Genomic DNA, 16,272 nt, shown 5'->3' on the forward strand with positions numbered 1-16,272 from the left:
TGCTGAGAATTGGTGATAATTCAGCTTTAGCCATGAAAAAACTGCCTAAGATTTTACTATTATTTTAGGTGTTTTTTTTTTCATTTTATTTATAATATGTACACTACCAGTCAAAAGTTTTTGAACAGTAGGGTTTTTTATGTTTTTTAAAGAAGTCTCTTCTGCTCACCAAGCCTGCATTTATTTGATCCAAAGTACAGCAAAAACAGTTCAAATTTTAAATATTTTTACTATTTAAAATAACTGTTTTCTATCTGAATATGATTTCAAAGCGGAACTTTTAGCATAAGTACTCCAGTCACTGAGTAGAATTTTTTCAAGTTTCTTTGATGAATAGAAAGTTCAGAAGAACAGCATTTATCTGAAATAAAAATCTTTTGTAACATTATAAATGTCTTTATCACCACTTTTGATCAATTTAAAGCATCCTTGCTAAATAAAAGTATTAATTTCTATAATTTCTCTCCCCCCAGCTTTATTAACTCCAGATTTTGAATTGTATAGGTGGAGGAGAAGGTGACGTGAGGCCAAGTATGGTGACCCATACTCGGAATTTGTGCTCTGCATTTAACCCATCCAAGTGCACACACACAGTAGTAAACACACATGTGGAGCAGTGGGCAGCCATATTGCTATTGCTGCGGCGACCGGGGAGCAGTTGGGGGTTTGGTGCCTTGCTCAAGGGACTCAGTCGTGGTATTGAGGGTGGAGAGGGTGCTGTACATTTACTCTCCCCACCTACAGCCGTGGCCAAAAGTTTTGAGAATTACATAAATATTGGAAATTGGAAACGTTGCTGCTTAAGTTTTTATAATAGCAATTTGCATATACTCCAGAATGTTATGAAGAGTGATCAGATGAATTGCATAGTCCTTCTTTGCCATGAAAATTAACTTAATCCCGAAAAAAACTTTCCACTGCATTTCATTGCTGTCATTAAAGGACCTGCTGAGATCATTTCAGTAATTGTCTTGTTAACTTAGGTGAGAATGTTGACGAGCACAAGGCTGGAGATCATTATGTCAGGCTGATTGGGTTAGAATGGCAGACTTGACATGTTAAAAGGAGGGTGATGCTTGAAATCATTGTTCTTCCATTGTTAACCATGGCGACCTGCAAAGAAACACGTGCAGCCATCATTGCATTGCATAAAAATGGCAAGGATATTGTGGCTACTAAGATTGCACCTAAATCAACAATTTATAGGATCATCAAGAACTTCGAGGAAAGAGGTTCAATTCTTGTTAAGAAGGCTTCAGGGCGTCCAAGAAAGTCCAGCAAGCGCCAGGATTGTCTCCTAAAGAGGATTCAGCTGCGGGATCGGATTGCCACCAGTGCAGAGCTCGCTCAGGAATGGCAGCAGGCAGGTGTGAGCGCATCTGCACGCACAGTGAAGCCAAGACTTTTGGAAGATGGCCTGGTGTCAAGAAGGGCAGCAAAGAAGCCACTTCTCTCCAAAAAAAACCATCAGGGACAGATTGATCTTCTGCAAAAAGTATGGCGAATGGACTGCTGAGGACTGGGGCAAAGTCATATTCTCAGATGAAGTCTCTTTCCAATTGTTTGGGGCATCTGGAAAAAGGCTTGTCCGGAGAAGAAAAGGTGAGCGCTACCATCAGTCCTGTGTCATGCCAACAGTAAAGCATCCTGAGACCATTCATGTTTGGGGTTGCTTCTCATCCAAGGGAGTGGGCTCACTCACAATTTTGCCCAAAAACACAGCCATGAATAAAGAATGGTACCAAAACACCCTCCAACAGCAACTTCTTCCAACAATCCAACAACAGTTTGGTGAAGAACAATGCATTTTCCAGCACGATGGAGCACCGTGCCATAAGGCAAAAGTGATAACGAAGTGGCTCGGGGACCAAAACGTTGAAATTTTGGGTCCATGGCCTGGAAACTCCCCAGATCTTAATCCCATTGAGAACTTGTGGTCAATCCTCAAGAGGCGGGTGGACAAACAAAAACCCACAAATTCTGACAAACTCCAAGAAGTGATTATGAAAGAATGGGTTGCTATCAGTCAGGATTTGGCCCAGAAGTTGATTGAGAGCATGCCCAGTCGAATTGCAGAGGTCCTGAAAAAGAAGGGCCAACACTGCAAATACTGACTCTTTGCATAAATGTCATGTAATTTTCGATAAAAGCCTTTGAAATGTATGAAGTGCTTGTAATTATATTTCAGTACATCACAGAAACAACTGAAACAAAGATCTAAAAGCAGTTTAGCAGCAAACTTTGTGAAAACTAATATTTGTATCATTCTCAAAACTTTTGGCCACGATTGTACAATCCCTGCCGGACCTGAGACTCAAACCTGCAACCTTTGGGTAACAAGTCCGACTCTCTAACCATCAGCATATTAGAAAGATTTCTGAAGAATCATGTGACACTTAAGGAATGAGTAATGATGCCGAATTAAGCTTTGATCACATGAATATATTTAATTTTAAAATATATTCAAATAGAAAGCAGTTATTTTAAATAGTAAAAATATTCTCAATATTACTGCTTTTGCTGTATTTTGGATCAAATAAATGCAGGCTTGGTGAGCAGAAGGGACTTCTTTAAAAAACATAAAAAATCTTACTGTTCAAAAACTTTTGACTGGTAGTGTATATATCTCTCTTATGCTCCACTAGGTTTTGTACCTTCGGGAATCTCTTGAGGTCTGCTTAAATAACTCAAAATCAACATTTTAAAAATGCAGTGTTTATGCAACAACCCAAGAGACTCACCCTCGCCCAGTCAAGCCCTGTTTGATGCACTTGCCCAGGAGATAACAGAAGAAAGGCAGTGAGTGGTACAATTCCATTTGCTTGTAATTGAGAGCCAAAGTAAAAGCCAAGGAACCAAACAGATCCCAGCCCAAACCAAGTCCCACAATCCCCCATAGAGCCAGACCCAGGCTCACACTGTTATATCTGAAACTGCAGTTGAGGACTATGGACTTTTTGGATTTAAGTTCTTGACATGATTGTGAATAGCTTAAATGAAATAATTAAATATTGTAGCAGAATTTGGTCAAAGGTTAAAGGATACTGAAAATGGCCGTAGTCAATCAGTAGAAGTCCTGGATACAGCAGGATGCAGAGAGCTGTGGCAGCCTATGAGAACAAAATGATAGATTTTTACCAAATCAAAGCATGCAAATTATTACAAATACAATTTATCACTATACCAATTCAAGGGCATTCATTTAGTTACCTTTTGTTTAGAGGACCCGTCGCAAAAGTAGAAGCAGTAAAGCAAAACCGCTGGAATGTAGATCAAAATATCTGCAAAAAGAACTGTTGGGACAAGGAAGGTTACAGAGATTTACATCACTTAACTATAACTATATGTAACCATATAATGTGTAGACTTTGACAACTGTAAACAGTTAAATGCATTATAACAGATTATTCAAAGCACTTCAATACAGCAATTTGAACACATAATTATAAAACAAATAAATAAATTTACATTTTAAAAATTATGCATGAGTAATTTCCCCCCCAAAAAACAATAATATATAGATTTCACAAGATGAAATGTAAGTGCATGAAATGTAAGTCTATCTATTCTATACACAGAACAAGCATATATTTTAATTAAAAAAAATGTATACACTACTAGTCAAATGTTTTCGGATTATTTTCATTGTCTAAAATAACTTCTTTCTATTTGAATATATTTTAAAATGTAATTTATTCCTGTGGTTTCAAAGCAGATTTTTTAGCATCATTACTCCAGTCACATGATCCTTCAGAATTCGTTGTAATATTCTGATTTGCTGCTCAAAAAACATTTATTATTATTATGTTGAAAACAGTATTTTTCTTTTAGGTTTCTTTGATGAATAGAAAGTTCAGAAGAACAGCTTTTTTTGAATGGTATAATGTATAATGTTATAAAAGCTTTTTATTTCAGATAAAGGCTTATCTTTGGATCTTTCTCTTCATCAAAGAATCCTGAAAAAGATGTACTCAACTGTTTTAAATATTGATAATAATAATTAAAAAAACAGCAAATCAGCATATTCAAATGATTTCCGAAGGATCATGTGACACCGACTGGAGCAATGATTTAGCTTTGATCACAGGAATAAATTACATTTTAAAATATATTCAAATATAAAGCAGTTATTTTTTTTTAAAATCACAATATTACTGCTTGATGTATTTTGGATCAAATAAATGCAGGCTTGGTGAGTCAAAAGCTTACTGTCCAAAAACTTTTGACTGGTAGTGTACATCCCTACTTCTGCACTACAACATAATCGATATTATGTTTATAAAAGTTTACAAAAGTTACAAAAAAGTTACAGAAAAAGTTACAAAAGTTTATAACTGATTTAATGCCCTTTATAAAATTCATTTTTTACTTTATAATTCCAGTATTTCTGCAAATTCAGTGAAGTTAAAAAGGTGGAAATGGCTCTGCCATCTAAAACATTTAAAATAAATAAATTATTGATATCAACACCTACCTGTGGCCCTCATGAACAACTTATGTGAATGGCTTTCATAGCCTCTAGACGCATGCAACTCTACCCATTCAGGATTGAACAGCTTTGCTCTATAAAAATACACACAACACAAAGAAAACTCAAAATCATCATCACCGTCATCAAACCATGTTCAACTGGATACTGTATCATAAAAGAACACTTACACATATGCACAGACCAGACTGTGATATGCAGTCAGAGGAGGATAATCAAGACCCCAGTAGTTCAAATCATTATTTGTAGTATTGAAGTACCTAGTTTGGGGGAAAAAAAACTTAGCAATGAAATACTGTGACATTTAACTTCTAAAGTATATAAAGAGAGGGAGCATCACCAAGGTTGGTTTACTTGGCCGTGAAAGAACTTTACATGGCAGTAAAAGAAGAATGAAAGACTAACCATTCATGAACAGGTAGATTGCAAGTCACTTCTTGCCAGTGTCTCTGTGCTTCATAGTCCCCGAACATTGGGGGTTTACCTGCACCTATTTTATTAAATAACATGCAGAACAGTAAGATGTATTTAAAACAAAACGTAAGTGTATAAAGCACAATAGACACTCTTTCACGGTTAATGTTTATCGTGAACTGAACTTGCTTATTTACAGATGAATGAGTTGCTCTGAACACTTGCTACTGACTTTGACGTGTCAATACTGATCCCACAGAAACCGGTGGTTCACTGAAAACCAACCTGAGTAGGAATGAAAAGACACCGCCCATCTCGACGTTAAACCCAGCAGCACGCACAGTGAAATAAGGCTCCAGTTCTCCATGTCTGGTAACCTTCACGACTTTTGTTTTAAAAATCATAAATCTGCAACATCGCTCATGCTTTTCTACAGAGCCGAATCGGCAGAGATTCACTTCCTGAAACAATACGTCAGCGGAGTGGCGCTTCGTGATGACATCATACGTTAGCACGTGGGTTGACGTGATTGAACAGGTTTGGCGTTTGGGCGGTCAAGGGCTGATGTGCCAATTTGCTCCATGGTTTGAGCAAAACACGAAAATGTTGGTAGTAAATAAGTTTCGGCTTAAATAGAGTATTAAAGTGCAGTAAGTAAAGATGTTGCTAGATGTCTTGAATCTATAAACGGTGATCAAATAATGGACCTTCATGAAGCATCACCAGGTAAAGACACTGAATAAACTGATTTTTGCCTAATTACGAAAATATAAACGAGATGATGAAGAGATGGCGAAAAACGGATTTGTTTCTATATCCAGAAAATGCCTAAATCGTCAAAATAAGGGCAGTATAACGAACTATTTTGATTTAAATTAGTTTTTAGTACACATTAGGCTAGCTTCATTGTTTATTTATAAATCTCTTTAAAGAAACACAAACGGATTTTTTTTTTTTTGTAATATTTCAGAATATGCCCACCATGTTGATTTTCAGCATCCTAGCTTTACTTGTTTGTTTTGGCAACTTAACCATTTTATTTTATCTTAAACACTGAAGTAAGTCTATGGGTGAGACTTCCTTTACCCGAAGAATAACAACGTGGAGTAAACGATAAAACTGCAGGACAAACTAGTGTGGTCATAATTAGGATAATACGTTAAAATAATGTGTTAAGACTCACCATTTTGCAATATCAACCAGCAAAACTAGCTGTTTTGTACAACAAAAAATTAGCTGAATGTGGATTAGACCTGAAGCTAGACCCATAAAATGTACAAATGGCCCACTCTTACGGGAAGAAAGTGGTGGATAGTAAATAAAGTTCAATTAGACAATAAAAGCCAATATAACTATTAAATTGAATAACAATTTATTAGTTTGTTTCTTTGTATTATTTATGAATGGTATTGTCCCACCAATTTTGATTTACTCAAATATCCAATACATCAATAGACCTACCTGTTAAGACATTAAGTGAGTCCTGTAGATGTCAGTCGAATTTTGGTCTGAGAGCATTTGCATTGTCAATAAGTCAGTTCTGAATTGTTGTTCACTTCACAATTGAGTTCCTCAACTCTTTTCTGAGCAGCGATGTAATCATTAGCATTTCATTCACTTTAAGAGCTGCTGGGTATGACAGCTTCTTTGTGGTTGGGACATCAAATATTTATAAATAATAACCACGGACAAGTGCTGATTTGCAATGACACTTTCATTACAGTAAGGAGCCTATTAGTCACATTCAGCTCAATGACATGTTAATGTCCCTGTTTGCCATCTTTGTCATTTACTGCTTCGTCTCTGCACCCTTTTAAATATTTAGTAACCACTGGATCCACATTTACTGTTGGCGATGTGCTCCAGAAGATGGGCTATACCTGGGCTTGTCATTGTTCCTTATAGTATAGTAATGCCCTATAGCTTATTAAAGTAGAACTTGTTTGCTCGTTCGTTCATTTCCAGTTCTACTAGACTAATAATTTTCTGCTTATAAAATGTTGACATCTAGGCTACGTTTGAAAAGTATTTTCAAAGGTAGAGAAAACTATAATGTTATTGTTGCAAAACAGGTTCGAGAGAAGCTGTCACGATTTTCGCTGTGCGAAACCAAGCCCATCTATTTGATTAGAGAATAGTTTCTAATTAGAAAAACTATCTTTAATGTAACATTTAATATAAAAGAATGAACATTAGTGTAAAACAATGGGTTAGGCGGTGGGAACACGGAGACTACACCTGTGTTGCGCGGAGAGCAGGTGGATCCACAAAGGTCAAAGCGTTGTTTGGTTTACCCAGAAATGCGTCCGACCACTTGTCACTTTCAAAATGCTCAGCAAGGGGTTTTCCTTTGTATTTCACACGCCAAGAAAAATAGAAAGTTCCAAAAACAGTTGTTGTTAAACGTCTTAAGTCTGTTAAATTTTACGCGACCGAACTTAAATGGATAAATAGCCTGTGGTAGCCGAGCAAAATTCTCTAAATACCGTTGCCAAAACCTCAAATAGCATCTTGCTAAATAACCAGTGATCAGTGACATTTATAATTATTTTAGCGTAACGTCTCTTATCTTTTCTTTCTTATTATTTACTTATTTTGTATCATAGCAAATACCTCTAGGCTGGCGGCTAGGCAAAAAATCAGGATGTGTTATAACCTTGCACTCGTTAAAGAGTCAACTCTTTCCCACCAGCCGTCCTAGAATAGATCCTCATTAAAACCCGTTGAATCTGAACAATTTCACAGTATCTCTAGTCCAAAACAAATAACATAACTGCTCCACGTGCGCGATCATTATCCCCGCGACAGATGCAAACAGACACGTTTATTTTAGAGATATGACCACGATTATGTAGATGCATCGAAATTTAACACTCATTAGCAAAAGCAGTCGTTTCATTTATGCAATTTATTCTTGTAAACGCCATCTAGTGATACACTTATGTCATCATATCATCATCTGTGCAATAGGTTAATTATAGAGAATGTATAGGCGATCGTATGGTTTACTTTTGGTATAGATTTATTTTCTTCTATTTATCATCTACTTGGTGTATTTTTATAAACGTAATTTCGGATGTTGTTTTAACATGTTTTATTAGGCCTGTGCAGTTTTTTATCTTCAATATTCAGTTTCGGTAAAAACGATAAGTAGGCCTTCATTATAGATCAATCCGAATTACCGCTTTTATATACCTTTTGAAGTATAAGCGCAATTACAAATGCGTTAGTAAATATCCTAACCACTGACAAAAGAACACGTACACTAGAAACGACCTAATTTGAATAAGGCTATATTTTTACCAGCTCAATAATTTACTGAATGTGCTGTGACTGTCCACTGTGACAAGGCATCAGAACAATGTGCTTAACCCATTTATCCCGTTTTAAGGAAAACGAAGACAGTTGGGGAAGGCCCTGTTAGCGCCTTCCAGAAGGTCAGCCTCAGCAGCGTCTTTAGCCTGAAAGTGAATTCAATAAGCGGGCTCCTTTTCTTTTCCCATGGGTATCACTTAAATATAGCCCTAACTCTTGTGCGCCGCACACCAACTACCATTTGCTGTTTGAGTAGAACTGATTAGCTAGACACAACTGTGAAAGAGTGTTGCTTTAATAAGAACAACTTCCCAAACATTTTTAGGTCGCACTTCATTTTCACTTGTAAATGGATACGGCAGCTTTTCGATGGCGATTGAGCTTTTTATGTGGAAGGAATGTTGATATTTTTGTAACATGCATTGTCGAAATTGTTGGATTAAGTAAGCTTAGTTTGATTTGTAATTAATAGTCTGATTTCAGTAATTGTTAGTATTATTTTTTGTAGAAGATTGTCTTTAATGTACATTTAAAAAATGTATCTGAAACTGAGATGCTTATCTGTTGAAAATATTGCCTGGTGTTGTAGGCTACTCACAATATGATAAAATAATATTTTCTAATGTATAGTGTTTTTATCATTTTGATTTAAAATATCGTGTTATTCATTTTAAAAAGGCCGCTGAAATAATAGAATATTTCAAATTGTGTTAATCACAAAAAACTGTCCAAAAATATAGTAAAGTGTATCTCGGTATTTATTGCTTTAACATTTCTTCCCTTGAAGAAGAAGATGCTGCTTTTAATCGCATGAATACATAAACCCATAATATAATAAGTAGGCTACGTATACCTTTCATTTATTCATTTCCGTGTAGGCTATTATCATCATGCACTTTCATCCCTGTAATTTTAAAAATCATCTATTTGATTTAATAAAGTGGATTGTGCCTGAGATGCATTGAATTCTTTTCATATTTATTAACAAATGAAGTTGATTTACAACACAATATAGCTACATAGAATACATATATTTAAATTTTATAAACATACTTTTTCAGTCTTTCAATAAGAACAGTTTAATATTTCATATTGGAAAACAAAGGAAAAAAAACATTGTTCGTGAAAACACTTCTTCCAGAATGAAAACAAAATATTACGGAAAAATAAGGCTCACTCAGCTATAAGTTTAAACAACGAAAGGAAACGGGAAAGAAAAGACATGTAAATTAATTTCTTTGTACAAATATTTACAAACATTACCTGTACTGAAAGCATTCCTTTTTGATTATGAAGTTTCTTTTTTCTCAAAAGTCTTTACATGGCTACATTGGGGCGGACGAATCGTCCAGTGCTGCCTATAGTTCGTGCTGTATCGTCTTTAAAATATATATGTCTAAAAAATAGTTTGATTATCATTGAGAAGGCCATTTCGATACCGCTGCTGTGGACACTGTCGGTAAAAATTGTCCAGAGATGATATTTGACGGGACGCTGAGAATTGGCGCGATGGCAGCTGATGTCCGGCTTAAGGACAGGGACTGTGCGCTCAGTAAAGCCGACTGCACCGTCACGGGCGGCCGCAGGAAAGTCTGTGCGCTCGACGAGCTGCTGGAGACCCCGATAATGTTTTCTATGCTGAACGATGGTCGACTGGACGGCTCGGATTTGATAATTGACGCGGCGCTCAGGCTGTTTAGTTGTAACTGGAGACTTGGACTTAGTTGGGAGTTAAATGCTTTTCTGTTCAGTTCTGCGGAGGGTAAGAGAGGCACCGCCGGAGGAAGCATCGGACCCACCGGGGGAATGTACGGGTACTGCAGAGCGGCTGCAGGGTGCGAGTAGGCGGCCGGGTGAATTCCATAGTGGCGTCCGTACGGGTTCCCAATACTGTAAGCCCCAAAACTCTGCATCATGAGGGCGGTCTGGTCCCTGAGAATGTCCGGCTGGTGTCTCTTGAAGCGTTTCCTCCTCCTCAGAAAGCTGCCGTTGTCGAACATATCTTCCGACTGCGGGTCGAGGGTCCAGTAGTTGCCTTTGCCCGGGTTGCCCGGTTCCCGTGGGATCTTGACGAAGCAGTCGTTGAGGGACAAGTTGTGGCGAATGGAGTTTTGCCAGGCCGGAAACTTCTCCCGGTAGTAAGGGAAGCGGTTGCTGATGAATTCACAGATTCCGCTCAGAGTCAACTTCTTCTGCGGGCTCTGGAGGATGGCCATGGTGATGAGGGCGATGTACGAGTAGGGCGGCTTCACCAGGCTGCTCTTGGGCTTGCTTTGCATGGGACCGGAGGAGCTCTCCTGAGCATCCCCCTTGGACTCTCCCTCGCCGGCGCTCTCGCATGGACTGTCGCTGCGCTCCTTCACCTCGATCTCCTCCACCTCATCTCCCCGGTCCTGCATGCACTGGCTCTCGCAGTCGCTGTCCCGCTCCATCCCCTCGTCGCCCTCCCCGACCACGTCGATATCCACATCGTCAGCTGTGAGCACGGTCTGACCGGACATGTTGCTGGCACTGGTGCCTCCAGACAGGGTCATCACCGCTCACTTTACTGCTGGAGCAAACCAAGGTAAGAGCAGCGGTCAGATCAGATGACGACCGGTGGCTATAAATGCAGGTCAGTCCCGGCCTGCCAGGAAAACTTCAACTTTAGAAAATATTTCTCCAGTCCAGAGGCTTCTGTAACAGCTCGTCTCCTTTCTACTGTATTTCCTCGAAACTTAAGCGTGCTTTTGGACCGAGGAGTCAAGATGACACATGCTTTGAAAAGCAGGCTTTAAGGACTGTCTGATAGATTACTTTTCACTTAAAGATATACTATCAGCCGCGTCACGTGACCCGCCGACGTCAGAGGTCGCGCTGTTATACCGCTGAGCTGAAGTTGTTTCATGGATTTGTCAACAAAGGGAACAACAGTAACATCGCCTCTGTTCGTCCGTCATAGACCATTTAGCGGTGGCGGAGGGGAGAAAATCGGCCTGCGTGATTGAAATCATCTCCTGAGCTGACGTACATTCACTCGCCCGCTTAAACGCAAACTTAACTTTTCTTAGGCAAATTATATTGAAAGCTGCTGAACGAAAACGTCTACAGCTAAGTTAATCGAATCTCTTGTCATTTATATTGTGTGCTCGAATACTGCATGATTAAACGAACTGTTTTAAATACTGTATTTTAACTAATAAATTCTTTAGTGAAATTCAGTTTGGAAAAAATTGTGTTTCTCTAGACGCATCACTGGTTTTCTTACGTGTGAAATAAGTACAAAAACAATAGAAATCTCTAAATAAAGATCTTTGTAGAGGTGCTAACGACCCTCATCATTGCTCGTGTTAACATATGAATTAAGTAGGAAATGAGCGCGCTGGTAAATGCATAGGAGCCATTCACACTCGCACAGGTGAGCGACGCATGTGGGATATTCCCAAGAAAAAGAAAGCGGAGAGGGAATATGTAAACTCTTAACATTTCCTGGATCGTGTGAGAAAACGCTTCTCAGTGTGCTTCATGGGAACCGCAAGGTTTAATTATACCGTTTTATTTGTGGTTTGCAGCTGGATGCTCTCGTTCCTTGCAACATTTGAGAGATTAAACATTGATGTGATTCTCCCGTTTTTGTCGATGCGCAGAATTTTTTTTTTTCCGTGTTTGGTTTCATCACTTGTTTAACCACAAGTAATATCAAGTCTTATCGATCTGCAGCTTGGAATATCTGGCCGGCTGTAATGAAAATAAAGGCTGATCTAATTGACGCTCGAATCAATTATTCTCACCACCATTCTATTAGAGTTTACAAAATAGGCTATATCAATTTCGTAACGGAGAAAATTGCGAAACTGTTGGAATGCAAATGTTAAAGCTCGATATTTCTTCAGTGAATCGTTTATCTCTGTATTTTGGTGCAGGATTTTGCAGCACTGCCGTCAAAATAGCCTACTGTACTGCATATGTTTCTAATATTAAAACGAATTCATTCTTGTCGATAATATTAAATTATAATGATATAATACGTAATTATATATAATTTTGGGGTGTAATGTTTAGGAAGTTCATTAAATAGTGGTTATATTATATTTTCAGTACACTTGTTTTTGTTGCATGGCATTTAATCTGCAAATAGGCTACCACCTTTCACCTCGACCTTTACCTTTAGCCTGCTTACCATCCTTTCAATTCTCCGAGGAACGCTTGCTTGTGTTACACCTTTGAAGCCGTTTTTGCATGGTGAATAAATGAGATTAATTGAATCATGTCGTTATTAATGGTATTGAAGAGCTCAAGCAAGCAGACAGTGGCCCGTGTGATGTCCCGTTTATCAATACGGGCTACTTAGAGGATGAAGTCGAAGCATCTTCTAACGCTGCCCAAAGCCAATATTTGTTTTGGAAAATAATTTGTCTGATCATTACGCAATTTTACGTATTTCTTTGTCATTTTAGTAGATTTTGAGTAGCCTAATATTAGGAGTCCACTTCATTAACAGTTTTATAAATTCCAAACATTTGCTGATTTATTGTTTTAGATTGTAATTGCGTTTATGCTTTTGTTTAATTCTAAATATAAATACATGCATAGGCCGGTTGTTCGCATGCTTTTTAGCGCTGCATGTTGCAGGATGATGAAGGGTTTTGTCAGAGGCTTAAAATGTAAAAGACCATATATCTCGAGTCAGTGCGCACTGAAAGACATCGTGGATGATATCGCCCAAAAGGAGATCAAATTCGTCCTCTCTGTGATCTTTTGAAGCTCCATAAATCCGGCTTTATACCTTCGCAGTTTGTTAATGAAATGTACATTTAAGCACACATGCACGGCTTAACCCGACAAAACCTTTTAGAATAATAAGCTAACTCTTTCCAGCATGAACCTATTAGGAGACGCAGGCATAGCAGGTGACGGTGCGGATACAGTGGCTGAATGTGATTACCCAGCAAGGTCAGAAACAAATAGCTCACAAATAGCAAAGCAGAATCGAATTTATGCCTAATTAAATCGCTGAAATAAAAGAGATAGAAGGGAAAATTGAAGGGCGGAATGGGGAATGTGTCCATTCAAAGGAGAGGGGATCTGCAGAGCAGAGGAAAGGATGTAACCCAGATAAAAACTGAACTTGAACTAGGAGGATGCCTCGCATTTGATATTAATGCTGCACGGATTTAAATAAAACAGACGTCTAATACAGTAATAAATAGGACAATGCAAGATCTTATTACATTTTAAAAAGTGGGATAATTTTTATCAATATTGTCTTTTTTTGTAAAATGTCTTTTATCAGCATTTTGTGCTTATTTCTAAAACGACGGTTTGGGTGTTTTATTTGACATGCTTCTTGTATGCACTACTGTTCGCTCATAAACATGTGTAATGTATGTTTTTGATAATAAAAATAATAAAGACAAACTAAATAAAGATGTCACGCCTCGTTGTAATCGAATGTGTTTTGTAAGCGTCTCATCTTTTGCAAAACTGGTAGTGTAAAAATGAGTCGTATTATGTAAGCACAGTTGGGGGCAAGCTTGTACAACTGTAATAAATTAATGGCTTTGTTAGCGCGCTTTTAATTACGGTTATTGTGCCAATTATTTTACATCAACTCCGCATTATCAGCATGTCAGATTTAATAAAAAGGAGCCATTTGCAGGAAAACTGTTCCTCTCATCTAGAAAGGGAAGTGTCCACGTCATACTCTGGTTAAAAAATGACTTTTCATTTAAATGCAATCCTTAATTGGATTTTCTACGGTCGACACCGTGATTCCCCAAGGCTATACCCACCAGAAGGCAGGATCTCCGTTTTTCTCTCTGAATTCACCATTTTCACCCTCTTGAAGAATCCACTCTATCAACCTGCAACTTTCTGTCAAACAATATGATCCAGCTCATTTTTAACAGTCCCCTTTGTAGTATCATCCTGCAGGCTCCTACCATTACAGCCAAACCAGAAAATCAGTGTTATGTTCCGCAAATTCAGTTGAACATAACATAATTCCGTAGGTATAAAAAATAGCAAATGCCAACGGTATCAAAGCAGTGTTGGAAAAATAATGAACAGCTTGGTGAAAATCAGTAAATATCAACACTGAGATGTAAGCTATCACTCCTAAATTAAAAAAGGGACGTCAAAACAATCATGTGAACATGGAATTATTAATATTGACAGTCTGTTTCTATTTTACGCAGAGCTGTTGTATGAATTTTTGTGACGGAAAATATTTCAGTTTATAATTTAGCAAATGTTGTTCTGTCAGATTATCCTGTATAATGCTTATTTTATTGTCATGAAGATTCTATTTTTTTTTTCTTTTTCTGTAGCTGGAAGTAGAATTACACTGGCTGGACGTAAGTAACTGCTACAATTTCCTGATTTCCTCAAACCTAAACAATGATTTGTCGTATTAATAACGTCTATCACTACGATGAATCTCTGGAATAAAGCTCAATCCCCTTACATTCCTGCTTGTTCGTTGTTTTAGATTAGTATGGATCGTATAATTATATATATATATATAATGCATTATCTATGCATTTTAGTTATTTGTTAAACGTATATACAGGTAGCGTTTTTTGTTCATTCTATAAAAAGAAATTATTTTAATATTGCTGTATGTTTGATGTGGTTATATCTGATCTATGATGTCGAGGATGGGTGCAAAAACGACGCCTTCAACTAGATTAACATGCCAATGCGCATAGTTAAGCATGTGTGATGTTACTCGGTTTGTACGTTTCATTGTTATTTAGATGAAGACTGAAGTAGCACATTAGCAGATGAGAGGGTGTTATTTGGGTTTTGTCTTAATACTAGGAACTTCCTGCGTAACGCAAGTTCGTCCAACATCTCTCTTTTTTACGTCTAGTTGTGTTCTTTCTGATTCTGCTGTCATTGAGAGGAACAAACACATTCCCAATTTCCATTCGATACAATAATGGTATCTTCATATTGAAAGCACATTTATTAGATATACGGCCATTAGCATAAAAGCTGTTGTGTTCTTCAGGGGTTTTAAGTCAGCTAACTTTTCATTGTTTGTCATAATCAGTCAATATTTCATCGTCATTTAAAAAAAAAATACCCTTCTAGAGGGGTTTTTAAATCTGATTGTGTCTGCCGTTTAGTCTACCTACCTACTATAGCTTAAACAACTGTGAACTTCGATAAAAGATTAATAATGCTTTATTTGTTATACGTGTTAAATGTAATTGTTATACGTGTTATTTTCCTGACCCCTGATCTCAGTCAGTTAGATTTTCCAATAGTGATGCTTCACTCACTTTACCCATAGTAGCTTTAGAGCTAATTACCTTAATGCTTGTTATTCAGTCAGAATCTGCGGTTGAGAAAATCACCGCCACCACGTGAAATGACTGAGTTATTGAGTGTGGTGTCACAAGGGACTCTTCTAAGACACATTGATAACTATGGGGAGCTCTGTTGTCATGTAATCTCGCGTCAGTAATTCACTATAATTGGCTATGTACTAAAGTTACACATTATAACAGTAGTAATTTCATATTCCCTTATTATTCGTAATAAAAATATCGAATGTATAAAATGTTTATCATTAGGCCAGTATCAACATATTAGTGTTAGTAATTCAATTCACAGTTTTCCATCACTTTGGCTTTGCTATTTTTATTCAGTCAAACCTAAGTTTTCCATTTTTATTTTTTTTAAATAATATTTTAATTGATTCATATTCAGTTTATTTAATTATAAATGTATTCATATTTAGTTTCATTGGTTTCTTTAACCTGAACATGAATGTTTCCATCCTGTTCCTCCAATATACGGATTTTGATGCTGTTGTATCATATCCAGTCTGATGAACTATTAAAATGAGAAGCTGCAAACCGCAGCGTTGATGTATATTATGATGTTCACTGAACACTGTGTTTCCAACACGAATAAACGTTCAGAGTCGATGCAATCAATGGTTTCAATTCATTAAGTCTACTCAAGTGCATGTCTTAGGTGGGCTATGGCCCTTGTCGTTAGCTAATAATTCTTCCATTTGAGTCTCACAACTTGTCTCTTCAACAAATGCCTCCGGCTATAAA

General features: G+C 37.4%; 2 protein-coding genes across 2 annotated transcripts in view; both read right to left on the reverse strand.

Annotated features, from left to right (window-relative positions):
* Positions 1-5,365, reverse strand: part of alg6 (ALG6 alpha-1,3-glucosyltransferase) — a 35,032-nt gene extending 29,667 nt beyond the window's left edge. The window contains exons 1-7 of the mRNA XM_073852267.1: positions 5,189-5,365; positions 4,895-4,979; positions 4,660-4,749; positions 4,475-4,563; positions 3,211-3,293; positions 3,046-3,110; positions 2,742-2,927 (exon numbers count right to left, since the gene is read on the reverse strand). Of these exons, the coding sequence (XP_073708368.1) occupies positions 2,742-2,927; positions 3,046-3,110; positions 3,211-3,293; positions 4,475-4,563; positions 4,660-4,749; positions 4,895-4,979; positions 5,189-5,270 (680 nt within the window). The 5' untranslated portion in view covers positions 5,271-5,365. The remainder of the gene's footprint in view (positions 1-2,741; positions 2,928-3,045; positions 3,111-3,210; positions 3,294-4,474; positions 4,564-4,659; positions 4,750-4,894; positions 4,980-5,188) is intronic.
* Positions 5,366-9,175: 3,810 nt separating this feature from the next.
* Positions 9,176-12,849, reverse strand: foxd3 (forkhead box D3). The gene has a single exon (XM_073851991.1). It carries the CDS (start codon positions 10,750-10,752, stop codon positions 9,634-9,636), a length of 1,119 nt encoding a protein of 372 aa, XP_073708092.1. The 5' UTR covers positions 10,753-12,849; the 3' UTR covers positions 9,176-9,633.
* Positions 12,850-16,272: the final 3,423 nt, after the last annotated feature.

This window comes from Garra rufa, chromosome 12, assembly GCF_049309525.1.
Source record: "Garra rufa chromosome 12, GarRuf1.0, whole genome shotgun sequence".
In the NCBI taxonomy this organism is placed as follows: domain Eukaryota; kingdom Metazoa; phylum Chordata; class Actinopteri; order Cypriniformes; family Cyprinidae; genus Garra; species Garra rufa.